At 57.3% G+C, this 18,192-nt stretch overlaps 1 protein-coding gene across 5 annotated transcripts in view; it reads right to left on the bottom strand.

Moving 5' to 3' along the window:
• Positions 1-1,189: 1,189 nt before the first annotated feature.
• Positions 1,190-18,192, bottom strand: part of CIITA (class II major histocompatibility complex transactivator) — a 38,111-nt gene continuing 21,108 nt past the window's right edge. For 3 of the 5 annotated variants that reach the window (XM_030300274.1, XM_030300276.1, XM_030300273.2), the window contains 13 exons: positions 17,706-17,840; positions 16,258-16,422; positions 15,680-15,748; positions 13,279-14,929; positions 12,294-12,452; positions 11,343-11,414; positions 8,738-8,818; positions 8,062-8,154; positions 6,364-6,450; positions 3,634-3,717; positions 3,370-3,453; positions 2,666-2,763; positions 1,190-2,000 (listed from right to left, as the gene is read on the bottom strand). In XM_030300274.1, coding sequence (XP_030156134.1) covers positions 2,688-2,763; positions 3,370-3,453; positions 3,634-3,717; positions 6,364-6,450; positions 8,062-8,154; positions 8,738-8,818; positions 11,343-11,414; positions 12,294-12,452; positions 13,279-14,929; positions 15,680-15,748; positions 16,258-16,422; positions 17,706-17,840 — 2,756 coding nt within the window. In that variant the 3' untranslated portion in view covers positions 1,190-2,000; positions 2,666-2,687. Of the gene's footprint in view, positions 2,001-2,656; positions 2,764-3,369; positions 3,454-3,633; positions 3,718-6,363; positions 6,451-8,061; positions 8,155-8,737; positions 8,819-11,342; positions 11,415-12,293; positions 12,453-13,278; positions 14,930-15,679; positions 15,749-16,257; positions 16,423-17,705; positions 17,841-18,192 lie in introns of all 5 variants that reach the window. The other 2 variants (XM_030300272.2, XM_030300275.2) reach the window with 2 other exon arrangements.

The raw sequence follows: 18,192 nt of genomic DNA, 5'->3' as shown, positions 1-18,192 counted from the left end.
ATTTAATAAATGGCAGCTATCATTCAAGAGTCCGAACGATGAGTAATCACGGTCTCTGATGGGAATGTGTCATCTCTGAACAGACCGAAAGCAGTGGGTATGATGGTGCCCCCCCCACCCGGCTGAGAGCCAGCAGAGGCCTGCACTGGGGTGGGGGTGGGGGTGGCTCAGTGCTCACCCCTGTAGCTATACAAACGGGAGCCCATGGATGGCATGCAATCCCCAAATGCCGGGACCCCCTGAGGAATGATGCCCCAGCTATTTAAAACCCAACCCTGGGGGCAGCTGGGTGGCTCAGTGGGTTGAGCATCCGACTTTGGCTCAGGTCATGATCCCGCAGTTCGTGAGTTCAAACCCCGCCTCGGGCTTCCTGCTGTCAGCGCAGAGCCCGCTTCGGATCCTTTGTCCTCCTCTCTCTGTGTCCCTCCCCCACTCACACACTCTCTCAAACCCCAAAAAACCTGGGTCACAACGCCTGGTGTCCTTTGTAGCTGGGCCGAGAAAAAAGGCCTCCACCTCTTTGCAAAGACCGAATCCCTGTGACCCTCCTAACTCCTGCCCCGCAACCTTGGGAAACAGAGAGTTGGGACCCAGGCATCAGGGCTGGTGCAACTATAGCCGAACAGACAGCTCCCCCTGCCACCAGGAGAAAGCAGACTTCTCCTGAATCAGGACTTCTGACCAAGTGGGTCATGCTCCAGCAAAAAAGCAACAACAAGAGCCGAGCTGGCAGCGCTCTGTGCAGATGGCAAAGCCTCTGGTCCCTTCCAGGCTCACCTCGGCCAGGGCAGGATTGCAGCTTGACTGAGGAACGGCTCCCAGCATAGAGCAGAGGAAAACATCCCCCCTGCAAGGCTTATGGTGCTTCAACTTACTGATCCCCAAATAACAAACTGTCCACCAAAGCTCAGGATGCCGTAGAAAGTGATCGCCCTTCAGCACAGCCACTGTGCTAGGAAGAAGTCCAAAGCAGCCCACGTGGAAAGGTCCTCCTCTGGCAGTTTCTTAGAGGAACCAAGACCCTAGCCCCCCGACCCCCAGTCAGCACGGAGTGACCGGGCCTTCAAATGATGCCAGCCCCGGCCTTCAAGCTGCCCCAGCTGACACTGAGCGGGGCGGAGACGAGTTGTGCACCAACCCCCCCCCCCACCCCCCCAGCACAGCGCACATAACAGGCGTGTGAGCAGAGTAAACGTGTGTGTGGTTTTAACCCACTGCATTTTGGGGTAGTTTGTGATGCATTTAGATAACCGAACAGCGGGCACCCCCCACAACGGCGATCGTGGTAGAAACTCCAGCCGTGGACATGCCTGTGAGATGCAACGGGCCCTTTTAAACTGTAGTGAGAAAATGACCCAAGAAGTGAAGGCCGAGAGGCAGGTGTGGTTCCGGCCCACTCCCCTCCCCCCACCGTTAGGGCACGGTCAGCTCTTTCCGGCTCAAGTCCAGTGTGTCTGGCCGGGCGGAGCTTCGACCTCGACAAAGTTAGTGCAAAACAGTGAGTCCTGGAGACGGACAGCAGCTGCCACAGACTCCCCGCCTGTCACAGGGAAATCAGCAGGTGGGGCCAGCCGCCCGTGTCCTGAGAGCACCCGGCATCCTTGTTAGGAGAGCAGTGCAGAGAAGTGACTTCTCCCCAGGCGGACAGGGACCTGGGGAGGCAGAGATGTGGCCGCCTCAATCCCTCACTCCGGCCCGGCCACGGCTGCCAGGAGCGTCCTGGTGGATGCCTCAGGGCCCCTGGGTGGCCTGCGTCACCACCGGTCGTGCACCCGTCCGTCGGGGCCGGCATCGACCTGGGCCCCACAGGAGCCTGGAGCCGGGCCTGGGTCCGTCCGCAGAGCAGGCCAAAGGCCTTCCCAGAGCTGGGTGGGGACCGGCCCTGAGCCGGTAGGGCCGGGCACCAGGATGCTGAGGCTCACGGGCGACGGCCCAAGAAGCACCGCGTCCACAAACAACCAGTTCAAGGTCCAGCGTGGTCGGCGTCCTCAGAGAACATGCTGTGAGAGGCCAGGAGAAGGGGTAGGTCAGAAAGCTTTAGACGGGGCAGCTTGACCCAGGATGGAGTGCTGTCAGGATGGGGGTTGGCGCCTGGGTGGCTCAGTCGGTTAAGCGTCCGACTTCGGCTCAGGTCACGATCTCACAGTTTGTGAGTTCAAACCCCGTGTCAGGCTCTGTGCTGACAGCTTGGAGCCTGGAGCCTGCTTCAGATTCTGTGTCTCCCTCTCTCTCTCTGTCCCTCCCCGGCTCACGGCCTCTCTCTCTCTCAAAAAAAAAAAAAAAAAAAAAAAAAAAAAGTTTAATAAAAAAGTTGGGATGAGGTGGAGATGATGGAGGAGGGAGACGTCACAGGTTGGGGGAGCGCGGAAGCGAGGGGACCGTCATGGCACAGAAACCTGTAGAGCAAATGCCTATGGGGACACTGCAGGACAGCCACCCCCACGCCCTGCCCCCACCTCCCACGCCTGGCCACAGGGAGGACGCCCAGAGCCCGAGTCCCCAAAGCCTTTAAACTCACCTCCACCAATCGCAGGGGGACGCCCCAGGTGCCGCACGGTCCAGCTCCCACCCGCCGCCCCCGCCCACTTTTTACGGACTCGGACTTCACATCACACTGACCCCAGCAGCCCCCGCGGCTCTCCCCGCCCAAGCCCACCTCAGTCACCTTGTCCCGGGCATCGCGGAGATCACTTCAGGCTGATCCGCGAATCCAGCTGCTGTAGGTGCTCGTGGACGCCAAACGGGATGGTGGGCGTCCACATCCTGCGATGGCCATGGCATGCAGGGGCCGGGTTAGAGCAGAGACGGGGGCCCGGAGTCCCCAGTGCAAGCCCTCAATTCCCTCCTACCACCCTGAGGCCCCTTTCTTTAGACCTGGTTCTGCTAATGACTTGGCTGTGCGACCTCAAAAAGGTTAGTGAGCCTCTCTGTGCCTCGTTCTCCTCGTCTGTAAAGTGGGTCTCTTAAGATCTACCTTGGAAGATAGGAGTGATTCTGTACTGGAAGCGCCTTGGAACAGCATAAAGTACCGACACTGGACATCAGACATCGTTGGGACAAAACAATACATAAGTTGGAACCAAACTGCCACATTTTCCGGGTCCAAAATAATAGCAAACAAGTGCCTTCATAGCGTTCACCCTAACGCGTTGGCCATTTTCAGGTACCAGCCGCTGTTCCGAGTGCTTTATACACCTAGATTATTTTAAACCTCAAAGAACTGCTTGGGGGTAAGCATTGTTCTCGCTCCCATTTTACAGACAAAGAAACTGAGGCCAGGTGCCACACTGGCGAGGGCCACAGTGGGATTTGAGCTCAGGGCTCACAGGAGGGCTGGCGGCCCTCTGCCCGCCGCGGGCTGATACTTACGCCAGCGTCTCCACGTGAGGGCACTTTCTCAGGCTGGCAGCCAGCTGCTGGGCCCCGGCGGCTGTGAACTTGTTATACTGGACACTGGGGAGAGACACCCATCCTAGGGTCTGGCCCCCATTCGGGGCTATCCAGCCCCAGGCCACCACGCTCTCAGCAACCAGACCTCAGCCCTGCCCTTCCCAGGGTGCCAGCAGGAGAGCCCGCAGCCCTGCCCCCGCAAGCCCCAGACCCCGGCCACCCACTGCCCCTGGGCATACTCACTCCAGCACCCGGAGGGACCCCATGTCTGGAAGCACGTGCGCCAGGCTCTCGGCTCCCATGTCACAGATGCAGTTATTGTATAAGCTGTCAAAACAGAGGTCGGGGCAGGGGCCGGGGGTGCCGGGAGGTCAGGACCCAGGGGGATCCACACCCAGCTGGATTCCGGCCCCATTTTACGGAGGGGCAAACTGAGGCCTCGAGAGCGGAGGCTGCTCCTCTGGGGTCACACAGTGAGCCCAGGGAAGCAACGGGACTTTAGCCGAAGTAGCTTCCTGGCTGAGACTTCACAGGTTCAAATCCCAGCCTCGGGGCTTGCTGCCTGTGTGACCTTTGGCAAATGACTTAACTCCTCTATGACTCAACTTGCTCCTCCATAAAATGGGCATGAGTAATTGTGGGGAGGAATAAATGAGTTATCGATGGCACAATACCCAGAATAGGACGGGCATGTGGAATGAACTTAATACTAGCTGTGGTTATTACTACGTCTGGGGCTGGGGAGGCGGCGTGGGCTCAGGATTATATGAGTGACCGTGGATGGTGTGACTAGCTGTGGGGATAGTAGGGGAGAGAAACACTCAGGGCCAGCTCGGGTTTCTGCAGCGTATCCCCAGCTGGTAAATAACATGATGGGTGTCACTGGTGCGATAAGCTGTACCCTCATCAACGACCGTCTTTTTAACAAGCCAGGTCTGCCTTGGTCCTCATTTCAAGGCCACGACTTGGCCATGACTCAGCCTCAGGGCCATACCGCCGAGCTGCACGTAAAAAGCAGCAGGTCTATACTGCAGCAAAGTGGATTCAGGCTAAGCTCCAGCGTCCCCTGATGTCACAGGTTGGCCGGTACTGAGGGGAGGAAACAGGTAGCGGCTTTGCAGTTTCTTCCTGGGGTGGGTCGTAGGACCCAGGAGGTTCCCCATCTGCCCAAGGACAGAGGATTCTTCCCATATTTCACTGATGCCAAGATATGCAGGTTCATATTTGAAGATCGTTGAGATCAGGATGTGTCTGATAATGAATGTTTAATTAGCAGCGTGTTGTCCTCTTAATGGGGTCTTACAGTGGATGGCATCTTAGATTGCATAAAGGATGAGGTCTTTTAAAGTGGGAGATCAGGGGCGCCTGGGTGGCGCAGTCGGTTAAGCGTCCGACTTCAGCCAGGTCACGATCTCGCGGTCCGTGAGTTCGAGCCCCGCATCAGGCTCTGGGCTGATGGCTCGGAGCCTGGAGCCTGTTTCCGATTCTGTGTCTCCCTCTCTCTCTGCCCCTCCCCCGTTCATGCTCTGTCTCTCTCTGTCCCAAAAATAAATAAAAACGTTGAAAAAAAAATTTAAAAAAATAAAGTGGGAGATCAGAGATTGCCCCGATATGCCCCATCAAAAGCCCCCTCCTGACCTACGAGGGCCTCCCTGCTCAATCTGACCTCCCCTACCTCTCCCACCTCATGTCCCACCCTGTGTCCCTTATTCCTGGGAGCCAGCCACAGTGGCCCTTCTGGCAAAGACTCGAACTCTTTCCCACCTCAAGGCCTTTGCATCTTCTGTTACCTCCTCCCGGAATGCTTGTCCCTGAGCGACTCCCACAGAAAGGGAAGGGGCTCCTGACCTCCTGGGTGAATTCACTACTCCCATTGTACCCGCTTGGGCCCTTGTTTGTTTCCTTCCCAGCATGAGTCGCTAGTTTAAAATATTTGTGCCTATGCTTACTTATTTATTATGCATGAATAATGCATGAATTTATTATGCACGAATAATATAATGCATGAATTTATCAGGCCTGAAGGCAAGAACCGTATCTGTTTTGTTCATAGCCGTATCTCCAGTTCCTAGCACAAGTTCTGACCCATGGTTGATATTAGAGGCAGTTACATGCCCTGCACAACTCTAGGAAGTGCCAATCCCATAGACTGCAAGTTGCACAATATACGACCCACACAGCTGCACATGGCAACCCTGGCTGGAAGGATAAAAAATGGATGTGTCAATAACTAGATGAACCAGGTACCATCTCCCTTGGAAACATGACTCTGGCTGTCTTAGGCGGGTGGTGAGGGCTGAGGAAGGAGCAGGAAACTCCTCCCAGCCTGGGGAGAGAGGAGAGAGACAGAGCTGAATGACTGGGGCTCTGGTCCAAGCTCCCCCACCCCCCAATCTGTCCTGGGACCATCAGGGAGCCAGGCAGGAAGTAATCATAGAGCAAGAGGTGCTATGCCAAGGCCCACCAGAAGGTGGCGGTGCAGGCACTGTGTGAGCGACTAGAGCCAGCCAAGGCTGCCTTCTAGAAACCGGCAGCCTGGGCAAAGGCTCAGTCCTGCCCTCCCCTGGGGAAAGAGGACCAGTATTTATGGTGCACCACAGCCAGGCACTGAACCAAGCCCTTTCCATAGGCCACTGGGATAGTACCCGTTTTCCAAAGGAGCCAACAGTCTCGCATGAGTAAGCAACTTGTCTAGTTTGCCAGGTGCTCTTTTCCCAGGACCTGCTATCCTCTCGTTGGGGGGGGGGGGGGGGGGGAGGCGTGGCATGGCCCAGCTGCAGGGGCCTGTGCTCATACTGGATTTTCGGTCAACCCCCCCACCACCTACCACAATGGCAAGCCACGCAACAGTCTGCAGGAACGGCCTCCGGCCCCAGTGCTGGGCTTTGCACCTGCACAGAGCGGGGCTCTCAGCCCTCCCCCAGCCCGCCCGCTCAGCGCCTGGTCGATGGGGGAGAGGGGGTGCCCACTCACCTGAGCCTGAGGAGGGACTCAGCCAGCGAGGGCAGGGCCTCGGCGAGCTTGCAGGCGCCCACGTCGGTGATGTTGTTCTGAGACAAGCTGCGGGGACGGGACAGCAAGGGCTTAGCACCAAACTTGTGCCCACCCACCCCGGGGTAGAGCCGGGGAACTCTCGCTTCCTCCTCACAGGGTGGCCCGGAGCAGCAAACACGTGCCCATCTGCCTCGAGGACGGTCGTGGGAAACAGGCTGTGAATGGCGCTGTGGGTAATGCGTGCTCTTAATAAAGAGATACTGTTCTGTCCTGTGGCTGAGTGGGAGGCGAGGGTGAGAACTAACGAGAAAGAGATCACACTCCCCCCCCCCCACACACACACCTGTTCTAGGATTGGATACCATCCCCCTTTCCCCTTTGGCCCACAGCTCCACACTGTAAGTGAATAAGTATTCGTATTGTTTACTGCCAGATCTGTTTTGTTCCTGACTGTATCCTTGTGCCGACACGGGTGCAAAGTACATGACAGGTGCTCGGTACGTAAGTGGGGAAAAGATGACAGGAACGAAAGGCAGGACGGGGAGGGAAGGAAGGAGGTAGGGGGCGGGCAGGGAGAGAGGGAGAGCCAGCTTCCCCACAGTGTTACCTAGAATGCTATAAATTAGACGGGACGCCTCAGTGTCCCTGCATTCAAGGAAATCCCATAGCGAATCCTGCGGCTGTCCTGGGTCCTGATTACGAGGCGGAGCGTGCATAGACTTTGATGACAGTTTCAATAAACGACCATGTAGATTCTCCTACACTGTATCCATCCACTTCCCGAAACCCAGGACAGTTTGTTTGTTTTTTTCATAAATATTTATGGGGTGCCTGGATGGCGCAGTCTGTTAAGCATCCGGCTTCAGCTCAGGTCATGATCTCATGGTTGGTGAGTTCGAGCCCCATGTCAGGCTGTCTGCTGTTCGTGTGGCGCCTGCTTCGGATCCTCTGTGCCCTCACCTCTCTCTGCTCCTCCCCCACACCCTCTCTCTCTGTCTCTCTAATAAACATTAAAAAAAATAAACGTCTGCTATTTTGGTAATGTTTTGGTGACAAATCCTAGACCGTTTTTCCTCTTTCACCAGCCCCCTCCTCCCTGTCATTTTCTCTCCCTACGTGTTAATTATGTTCATCACTGTGCACTTCATAATTATAGATTTATTTGTTTGCTCACTTGTTTACTAGGAGATCCCTGAGGTCAGGGGCATTGTTTTGTTTAAAGCTGGGAAGCTGGGTCTCCAGGCCCTCCAGTGGTGCCTGCACAGGCACAGAGTAGGCGGTCCTGCAGCATTTGCTGATTAAAATCTTTTTTTTTAATGTTTATTTATTTTTGAGAGAGAGAGAGAGAGAGAGAGCGTGAGTGGGGGAGGAGCGGACACACACACACACACACACACACACACACACACACAGAATCTGAAGCAGGCTCCAGGCTCTGAGCTGTCAGCACAGAGCCCGACTTGGGGCTCGAACTCGTGAACTGTAAGAACATGAGCTGAAGTCGGACGCTTACCCGACTGAGCCACCCAGGCGCCCCGTGCATTTGCTGATTAAATTAGCACGATGCTCGAGCGCACGCGTGACTGCATCAGGGAGCAAGTGAATGACTGCATGGCTGGGTGGACACGAAAGAAAACGAAAGCCAAATGCCGCAGGAGGGGCAGCCCCGGCACTCACTTGAGGGTCTCCAGGGCCTTGAGCCGCGGGAAGGTGGCCGACAGCTGCTCGACACCCTCGTCGCCAATCTTGTTCTCGCTCAGAGAGTCCAGGCTGCAGGTGGCATCAGAGGGAGGAGCCGTCAGCCGGGAGCCTGGAGGCCAGCTGGCCAGCAGCCCCCTCCCATGCCCACCACCCCCCACCTTGGACACGCCACAGGCAAACTTTTGAGAGCCGGTCTTCATCCCCCAGGGGCGCCAGCTGGCCAACAAGGGGACGAGGTTCTGACTCTCCGGGGAACTGAATCATTCCTCCCCCCGCTTCACCCCTGGAGGCCTCCTGAGCTTTGACAGCTGCCTTAACCTCTTGGGATCACCATCGTGCAAGGGGATCGTGCTTCCCCGACCCCGCCTCCCCATGGGGAAGGTGGGAACAGCACGTGACATCCAGGACGGAAGAGCACGTGACATCAAAGGTCACGAAAGGATTCCACTGTTTTGTTACTGGGGATTCTCATCCATAGCTTCCCTGCGGTGGGGGCCTCAGGCCATTCCCACCAGCCGTACTGAGGAGGCAGCAGGAGAGAGGGAGGAAGGGCCAGATACAGAAAGACTTCCTTTGCACACCTTCCTCAGGGCCAGGGTTTGGGGTTATTGAAACCAGAGGCCGCAGGGAAGGTACCCGGGTCCATACTCACTCCAGATGCTGAAGGGAGGAAAAGGCCTCGAGGATCCTCACCAGCTTGGGAAAAGCCTGGGGGCCTGAGACGGGGCCCAGCCTAAGAGGCAAAGAGCAGATGTAAGAGCCTGGAACAGCCATAGCTCCTTAATTTGGCCCCAGGGTAGGCTGGAAAGGGCACAGAAGGCAGGCTCACCCGAGGTCTCTTCCCCTTCCTGCCTCCCTAGGGCCTTCCCTCCCCTGACCGCCACCAGATGCCACCCAATGCCTTTTGTTCCAAAGCCCCCCAGGCCCCAAGAGGCCAGCTGGGCTCCTGGCCTGCGGACGTGGTTCCCACATTCTGGCCTGACAACCCACCAGTCTTGAAAAAACACGGCTTACTTATTTGCCATTACATTTTACTAACAAATAAAACTGTTTATGGAGCACTTATTACGTGCCAGGCACATGCTGGATCCTTCGCTCAGATTAGATTTCATCTCACCCGCACAAGGACTCTGAGCTGAGGGCGCTTCTTAACCCCGTTTTACAGATGGGGAAACCGAGGCACAGAGAGGTTACCTAATCCACACAAGGTCTCACAGCCTGGATTGACATCCACGCCTGACCTCCAGGGAATGAGAAAAATAAAGACGCCAGAGGGCTGTTTTGTCCTGCTCTTAAAATACAAGGTTAAGCGTCCCCAATGTGAAGACCGGTCTTTGATTCTGAAATGTCATAAAATGCCCCTTCCTAGAGAAAAACTTTTGCTTGTTTGAACGAACACCTCTGATAATGATGAAGAGATGGTAACTGAAATCTCAGTCTGGGAACCGCCAGCCTCACTAAAAGGTCACGAGGCGGGAGGAGTCCAAATTCTGATTTGAACTACGGGCGATACCACTTGGCTCCCGTGGGGCCTTGTGGGCAACTCCCTTCACCTCCGTCTCTGTGTCCTCAGATTCAGCCCCCATCTCAAGAGCTTGTCGGAAGGATCACAGAATTCACGCATCGAATGTCGATTCCGTGTCTACAGACATGTAACAGACAGAAATCCTGGCCCTCATGGAGATGACAGTCTGGGGGTGGGGTTCCGGGGGGCAAGACGGATGAAGAAATCGGTAAGTTGTCTGGTGCGGGAGACAATAAGTAATACAGAGAAAAGTACGGCAGTGAGGAGGGTGAAATCGTACTTTGAAACATGGGAGTGAGATGGCCTCGCTCAGTGGAAACCAGAAGGAAGTGAGAAAGTCTGGGCGTGGGGCGTGCAGATACCTGGGGAAGAGCATTGTGCGCAGAAGACACAGGCCGTGCAAAGGCCCAGAGGCCGGTTGGTGCCTAGTGAGGTTGGAAGCCAACCAGGAGACTCATAGGGCCGGAATGGAGTGAGCAGGGAAGGCGGCCCGGGAAACTGACGGGTGGGGAAGCAGATGGGGGCCGAATCCGGGAAGAACCCTCTCCCCCAGCAGAACCCACGGCCTCATCTCCAGGCAGACGGGGCCTGCGTGCTATCTGGCACCGCGGCTGCCCGTCACACACCCGAAATAGGTCTTTCCTTCCTTCCTTCCTTCCTCAGAACTTTCTCGTGGCTTCTGGCCTCCAGGTGGCTAGTCTCCTGGTTCTGGGCCGTTCCACTTCACAACTCTTGTTCCCCAGAACACAGTTTCGGCCTCAAACTAGGGGCTTTTTATGCTGAAAATACTTCAAAGCCAGAAGGGGCCCTTGGTGATTGTTTTCATACATTTCCTCTTTTCAGCAACATTGTTGTCTCTGCACAAACCTGGCACCTTGTCTCTGTTCAAAACAAGAAATGCTTGGCTTTTTCTGGGGCGCGGGGGAGCAGAGACCACGAGGGGCAGGCTGCTTGCGGGGGACCAGCGGGGGGCCTTGGGCAAGTCGCTTAACCTCGCTAGGCCTCAGTTTCCTCATCTGTAAAACGGGGGAAGATAGTGACTAGCTCCCGGATCACCTACGAAATGCGTTGAGGACACTGTAGGCGTTTAATAATTTCTTCCCAATCATTAGAGGTGACTTTTAGATCCCTCACCAGGATCGCCCACGAATTTAGCTTCTTCCTCTGTTGGGGCAAGCGCCCGACTGACCTGACTTCTGTAACTCCGGAGAGTTGACACCCTCTAGGCCTCAGTGTCTTCATCTGTACAATGGGGAGAGAGTAACCATACCTGCATTCTGCATGGCCTCCCCGCCTGGCTCATTCCTCCTCCGTCCTCAAGCTTCAACCCTTCAGTCACCTTCCCTGCAAAGTCCCCTTTGACCTTCCCCTCAAATCTGTACTCCCAGCCCCTGAGTCACCGCCACTGACCGCAGGAGGTCATAATTGTCTATTTACACTAGACTGCAGCCTCACCGAGGACAGTAGCCTGGGTCAGTTGAGTATATCTGCCCAGTGAATGAATGGGAAGGAGGACGTTCACCGGTAAACGGGCCATGTAGCTTCACACCCGAGAAAATGCAGCCCCAGCCTTGACCGGCCAGGCCCCAGATGCTGGATCTGGTGTCCAGAGGGGCGAGGCCAGAGGCTAAGAATGATCTGGGGGACCCATCTCCATCCGGGTGGCACAGGCCCAGCTAATGCTAGATGAGACGCCTCGTGGGGACCCGAGATGATTCACTCCTTTGCTTACGCGAACTCTAGCTTCTTTAGATCCCGGACCGCAGGGAGTTCTCCAGCCGTATCTTCTGAAGAACTTCTTGTCCTGGAGAGAACGGGCGGGCAATGTTAACGGGGAGCAGGCTCCTCGCCCGTCACTGAGCCCCTAAGTATTGCAAGATGCCTGCCCCCGTGTCCCCAGATTCCCCAGAAGGTCTGCCTTCCTCGCAACTGTTGTGGTCCTATTAGAGACACCTCAGAGGGGACGCCTGGGTGGCTGAGGCGGTTAAGTGGCCGACTTCCGCTCAGATCATGACCTCACGGTTCGTAAGTTCCAGCCCTGCATCGGGCTCTCTGCTGTCAGCACAGAGCCTGCTTCAGATCCTGTCTCCCTCTCTCTCTGCTTTTCTCTCTCTCTCTCAAAAAAATAAACATTAAAAACAAAAAACAAAAAACAAAAAACCTCAGACCAGGACATTAGGAAGGATTACTGCAGCCTTCATGGAAAAGAGCCTCCGGGTAAGCACTTAACAATACCCAGCCCAGACAGCACGTAGTAGGTGCTCAAACAATGGATGTGGACAGAATGAAAAAATGTTCTGTCCTCAAGTTTCCTCTGCCCCCTGGACCTTAGAGCTCTGTCATCCATAAAATGGGAAGGATCTGGGCCCCGGCTGCCTTGAAAGGTGGCCATCGATATCACTTCTGTTACCAGAAGGAGAAGGCATTTCCTTAACTCTAAGCAGGGAATCTCTCGCTGGCTTTGGCTGAGAACGAATGGGGTTCGTGGTGGCAAGTTTTGGATGGCACAGAGCGTGATCGGTCCTGGAGGCTCCGCCCAGGGGGGGAGGGGTGGCCGCTGCCTGGAGGAGGGCACGGGATGTCCCAAAGGAGAGGAGGAACACTAACGGCCAAGTTAATATTGGGTCCTGTCTGTCCTCAACCTGCATGTTCTGAGCCGCCTCTCATGCCTCCTCCTCCTCACCTCTGGATCTGCACGAGGTTGCCCAGATCTTCCACATCCTTCACGGACTTGGCCTTGAAAGGCTCGATGGTGAACTTCTCCTCCACCGCCCGGAGCAGCTTGGCCTCCCCACGCTGCTGTAGAGACTCCCACAGCCCCACCATGTCACTCAGCGCAGCCCTGTGGAGGAAAGGCCTCAGACCCAGGCACAAGGACCGGGCTAGACCATAACGGAGGGGCAGCTCCATGAAGGGACCTCCTACCCATTCAGATACTTTCTGTTCCTCAATTGCATCCCTACTTCAGGAAGCCCCCCAAGACCACTCCAGCTCTTATTGATTCCTCCCTTTTCTCAACTCTCCCAGTGGTTTTGTTTCCCTTTTTGCTTTGGCTACCAGGAAGCCCCGTGCTAAAATCTTGGTGGAACCACTACAGTGGTTTAGGACCTTACGGCTTGGGTAATGTATGTTTAGGCGGCTGGTGGGAGAGATTCTCTGTAGATTAGGCTGAAGTGATCAAACACATCCCTGAAGGATTTAAATGAGCCAAGTTAAGGAATCAAAGGGCTACGTAGAGTATGGTCAGATGTCAGTTCTTGAATAGAAAGCAGAATGGAAAAGGAGAGAATGGAGGTGGGGGAAGGCCAAGGGGTGGCTGTGGCCTCGATCTCCCCATGACAAAATGGTGGCTTGATTAGGGGACAGCGAGAAGAAAATGAATTTGAGCCCAGATCAGTCTTGGATTCTAAATGTGGCCCTGTGCCCGGCACGTGACAGGCCTCCAAATAGTGGTGGAAGAGGCTGCTCTTCCCTCGCTGTGTGACCTGGGGAGAGCTGCTATCCCTCTCTGAGCCTTGACTTCCTCATCTTAAAAAAATGGAAGGAATCACCCCTGCCCCTGCCCCTGCCCGGCTACGGTGCATAGGAAGTGACGCCCCGCAGAGCCAGCACTGGGCACAGCCCCAAGACCGTAAGCGGAAGCCCCCTCCCTCGGCCCCTGCCCCCACCTGAAATGGGTGACGCAGCTGAGTCCCACGAGGCTGCCCAGTCCAGGGGGGTCAATGCCAGTGCTGCAGAGGTCCAGGGAGAAGTCTCGGCCCGCCGCCTCCAAGGCGCTGCCCAGGACATAGGTGTGGGGAGGCGTGAGCCGGGTGCCCACGAAGGAGAGGTGGGCGGGGAGCCCCTGCACCACGTGCTGCCAGAGCCCAGCGTCCAAAGTCTCACGGGTGCAGTGCAGCAGCTCCAGCAGCTGTCCGGCCCGCAGCGTCCCCGGCTGCAGCCGCTTCAGGTACCTGGTGAGCACTTTCTGCTTCCTGTCCTTCAGGGTGGCCGCAGCAGGTCCCGCCAGGGCCCCGAGGCAGTCGGCGTGCGGCTGGAAAACCAGCCCCGCCAGGAACCGCGGCACGCCCTCCAGCCAGTTGTCGTAGGGCCTCTTCTTCCTCGGGGTCAAGGCCAAGTACTGCGGCAGCTCCTTGTCCTTGATGTCGCTGCTCAGGGCCAGCCACACGGCCCCCAGGAAACACTGCAGAAGGAAGCTGGAGAAGGCCAGCCCCACCGCCGCGGCCCCTGGGGCGGGCTGCACCAAGCCCTTGGCCACGGCCCAGGCCCTCGCCTCCGCCGACGGGAACTGGCTCTCCAGCAAGGTGCCCCGGCGTCTGCGGCCCAGCTCCCAGGCCAGCCTGGCCAGTCCCGCCAGGGCCCCCGGGGGGCTGTCGCGGGCGGCAGGGCCGAGCAGGCCCACGTAGAGTCCCGTGAGCGTGGAGGGCAGCTCCGTCTCGCCCCCCAGCTCCAGGAGGGCCTCGGACAGCTGGCCCACGGCCCGGCACAAAGCGGGGCTGTGGCAGTGGCTGAGGAGGAAAGGCTGACCCTGGAGGAGTTCCAGGGCTCTCTCTTGGCGCTCGGTCGCCCCTGCGCGCTCCAAGTAGCGCGTCAGGTAGGTCTTGGCCTGCTCGGCTGAGAAGCCGGCCACCTCGAACAGAGCGTCGGCCTTGCTCAGGCTCTGGGCCAGGCGGCCCCGGGGCCGGGCCGTGAGCAGCAGGGTGCAGCCCCGCAGCAGCTTACGCTGGAAGAGGCCCGCCAGCAGTCCCCGGACGGAGTGGGGCTCTGTGCACACGGGTCCACACGCGCTGTGCAGGGGGCCGTCTTGGCCTTCGAGGCCCTCGGAGGCATCCAGGATGAGCAGAACCCGGTCGGGCCTCCTCCAGACGTAGCTGAAGACCTCATCGTCCACCGGCAGCGGCCGGGGGCCCAGGGAGAACAGCAGATCCTGCAGGCGGTAGGTGTCCCCCCCACGGTCCAAACAGTGGCAGGGGAGGCAGAAGACGAAGTCGTACTGGGGCAGCTGGCCGCGGGCCCAGGCCCGGCTCGCTTCCCGGGCCCAGCGACTCTTCCCCTGCCCCGCTTTACCCAGCACAGCGATCACCTGCGTCTCCCGCGGCCGCCGGCGGTCACCCCCCGCCAGCAGCACCTCGGCCAGGCCCCCGCGGGCCGGCTGCCGCTCTGCCCAGTCCGGGGTGGCCAGCTCCCTCTCCTGGCTTTTGCTGCTGCTCCTTTCCAGCCGCGCCCTCACCAGTTCCACCTCCACCAGGATGCCTTCCGGGCCTGCGGGCTCAGCCTGGTACATGTCCCGAAGGGCGCTGCAGAACTTCTCCACCCGCTCTGCGAAGACCCAAGGGTGCGTGTGTGTTGGGCGGCGAGGGTGCCGGTGGCAGGGGCGGCCACCACGAGGACGGCCGAGGGGCCAGCCCGACCGTCACCAGCTTCTTCACCCGCTGCCTGCTTTGTTACTGCTTCATTCAGTTACCCAGACATCTGTCCGTCCGTTTGTCCGTTCACTTCCTCACCCATCATTCATTCGCTCGTCTTCTCCCTCGTTTATCCATCCACCTGTGCATTTACTCACTAACCCCCTTCTGCTCTTGCTCGCTCGCGACGGGAAGGCCACAGGGCAGGGGGGCGGGGTTAAGGGTTAAGACCGTGGAATCCGCGTATCTGGTTCAAACCCCAGCTCTACCGCTAATTCGCGCGACCTTGGGCCTCTTACGGACCCCGCTACGTCTCGGGGGATGGCCCCGGTTGCTCCTCACGTGCCAAGCGGGGACAACGTTAGGATTGTTCACGGCGTGCGTGATTCGATCTGTCTACCGTGCTCGGGAGGGTACGCGGGACGGCATAAGACACAGGGACTGGGCCATTCCCCCATCCCACCTTCCTTCAGTCCCCTCCCCAGTGTCGGCTCCTTCCTTCGCCCACTGACCCAATTACCACTCTCCCCTCATTCATGCCCTCAGCCTGGAAAACAAGAGGGGTGGGGCAGAATCAGATGAGCAAGCCAACAAAGACAGGCTGAGTGAATGAGGGAAGTGGGGTCCCCCCGCCCCGGGGCACAGAGAGTCAGCCAGCACTCACCAGGCCATTTTGGGAGCTGGCCGGAGACCTCGTGAGCTGCCGGGGATCGGGTAGGGGACATCTGCTCCTCTGAAGATGAGAAAGTTAGCGTAAGGGGCGTGCCCTGGGACTGCCCCATCTTCCAGGGGGGCATGCCGTCCCCTGAGCGTCCCAAAGGCAGAACGGACAGGGGAGGAGTGTCCCCCAGACAAAGGTCATAAGGTGGTGACCTAAGGTTGTATCCTACCCAAAGACACCTCTCTGGGCCAGCTGCACCGTTAAAAATTTCACCAAGGTTGTAAAACTCACAATAGCTATGGAAAAATCGAGGTTTGCAGACTCTGCTTACAATTCAGAAGATCTGGCCACGCTGGGGCTGCTTTCCTGCCGGGGGGCAATTAGCTAAAGGCTGCGACGCTCCTCGCACACCCTCCCACGCCCCCCATTCCCTGGAGACGCTCCCTGCCTCGTTTTATCCATAAATGCAGCCTGCTTGTCTCTGCGGGTAAGCTCAGCTCACGGACCTGACCGGGGCGATTCCTTCCCCCAGCGCCTCAGTCCTGCTTCCTGTGACTCTCCCGGGCCGCAAGCGTCCTTACCTGTCACATCTGCACGGGAGGTCAGAGCTGGTTCCGGCATTCCGGGGAGGTCAGCGGCAGACGGGGCAAAGGGGCTGGTGGAGCCGGGCCGTTCTGGGGATTTGGGGAGGCTGTGTATGGCGGGGCTGCTGGAAGGAAGCACCTGGCTGGCCTGGGGCACCTCACCTACATCGGGACCAGGAGAAGTGTCAGAAGAGCCAGGTACCCACCCAGGAACCCACTCGGGTCGTCCCCATCCCCATCAGGCTGTGTGGCTTGGAAAGTCTGGGGAGGAGACAGGGGAACTTCCAAAAGAAGACAATTTCAGGACAGGACTGAGAAAGGGCCTCCGGGGTTACATCTAGCTCAGCGAGACTGGATTTCCCCATCTGTGAAACGGACACAGTCAGCTCATAGGGAGCTTAGGGCAAGGGTCCTTCTAACACTCCTCCTGCACTGTGGTCAGGGTTCACGTTCCTGGATGTCAGGGACGTTCCCTACCTCCTGGGGTCCCAGCACATCACACAACAACTTGGCATATAACCTCTATAGGATGCTCTTGAATTGGGTGCAAGTTCCCCACCCCCCCTCCGGCTCCACCCACTCTCGTGTCCCCGAGAGCCCACACGAGCCTTCCCCAGGACAACTCAGCGTGGTAGGTCAGCAGGGACCATCCTGCGGGTCAGAAATGAGGCAGTTCCGACAAAGCCGTGCAAGGATGCACACCGCTGTTCACCGCACTGCAAAAGACAGCGAGGGACAGCCCCAGCAACTCTGGTAAGCATCTCTTATCGTTTGGCTTGTGAACGAGCACGTATTGAGGTTGTGATTGTAAAATGTAATAACGTTTAATAAAAAGAAAAAAAAAAAGCGGGGGGCCCAGGTGGTTCGGTCGGTTAAGCATCCGACGATTAGTTTCGGCTCGGGTCACGATCTCATGGTTTCGTGAGTTCGAGCCCCACATTGGGCTCTGCGCTGACAGGGTGGAGCCTGCTTGGGATTCTCTCTCTCTCTGTCTCTGCCCCTCCCCTGCTCACGCTCTCTCTCAAAATAAATAAACATTAATGAAACAAAAGATCACGCTCTCTCTCTCTCAAAAAAAAAAAAAAAGAAAGAAAGAAAGAAAGAAAGAAAGAGAGAAAGAAAGAGAGAAAGGAAAGAAAAAGAAAGAAAGAAAGAAAGAAAGAAAGAAAGAAAGAAAGAAAGAAAGGCAAAACCCAGACTTAGTGGGGGGAAATGACACTTGGAAGGCCATAGGCGCTGGACGGGTCATTCACCCAGACCACGTTGGGGAGCTCTGCTCTTCTCCTTTGATTTGTGGGAAATGGGGTCAGAGGAGGGCGTTCTGGGGAGGTTCACGAGAAGGTGCTAGGCTACAGCTGCCTACTGCCTGAGGTTGGGGAGGACGGGATCAGGGAGTAGTCAGGTAGCAGGGAGAGGGGTGGGGGGACCAGGCCTCGAACACTCACCTTGATAGATGACCATACCAGATACCCCTGTCCCAGCCCCTGAGATTTGCCAGAGCCCCTGGGGCAGAGTGGGGACGATCTGGATGTGTCCAGCAGAAAGGCTCAGGCAGCTCAGCAAGGAACTGGAAGGGGGCACTGTGAGAGACAAAGGCGGTGAGGTGGGATCCTCTGGAGACCTGTGTCCGTCTTCCTGTTTTTGTGATTATTTGATTGCCACCTGACTCCCTTTCTAAAGGGCTCTGATGTCCCCCAGAGCGGCAGCTGTGTCTGTCTTGCCCATGGCGGTGTCCCCAACACCTAGCGGAGTGGCCGGGCACAGGGAAGGTGCTTAGTTCATAGCTGACCAGTCCCTGCTATGTCTCCCAGGGATGTGTCTCCTCCCAAGGCACATTCTCCGGCCCGGGCTGAGCTGATGGGGACCCAGAGGATGGGACTGGCTGGGATGGAAGCGGGTGACATGGACGGGGTGGCAGTCCCGTCCCCGGCC

This window comes from Lynx canadensis, chromosome E3 (genome assembly GCF_007474595.2).
Source record: "Lynx canadensis isolate LIC74 chromosome E3, mLynCan4.pri.v2, whole genome shotgun sequence".
Classification (NCBI taxonomy): Eukaryota; Metazoa; Chordata; class Mammalia; order Carnivora; family Felidae; genus Lynx; species Lynx canadensis.
The sequence above is the reverse complement of the archived record's forward strand: the minus strand, read 5'-3'. Positions and strand labels throughout refer to the sequence as shown.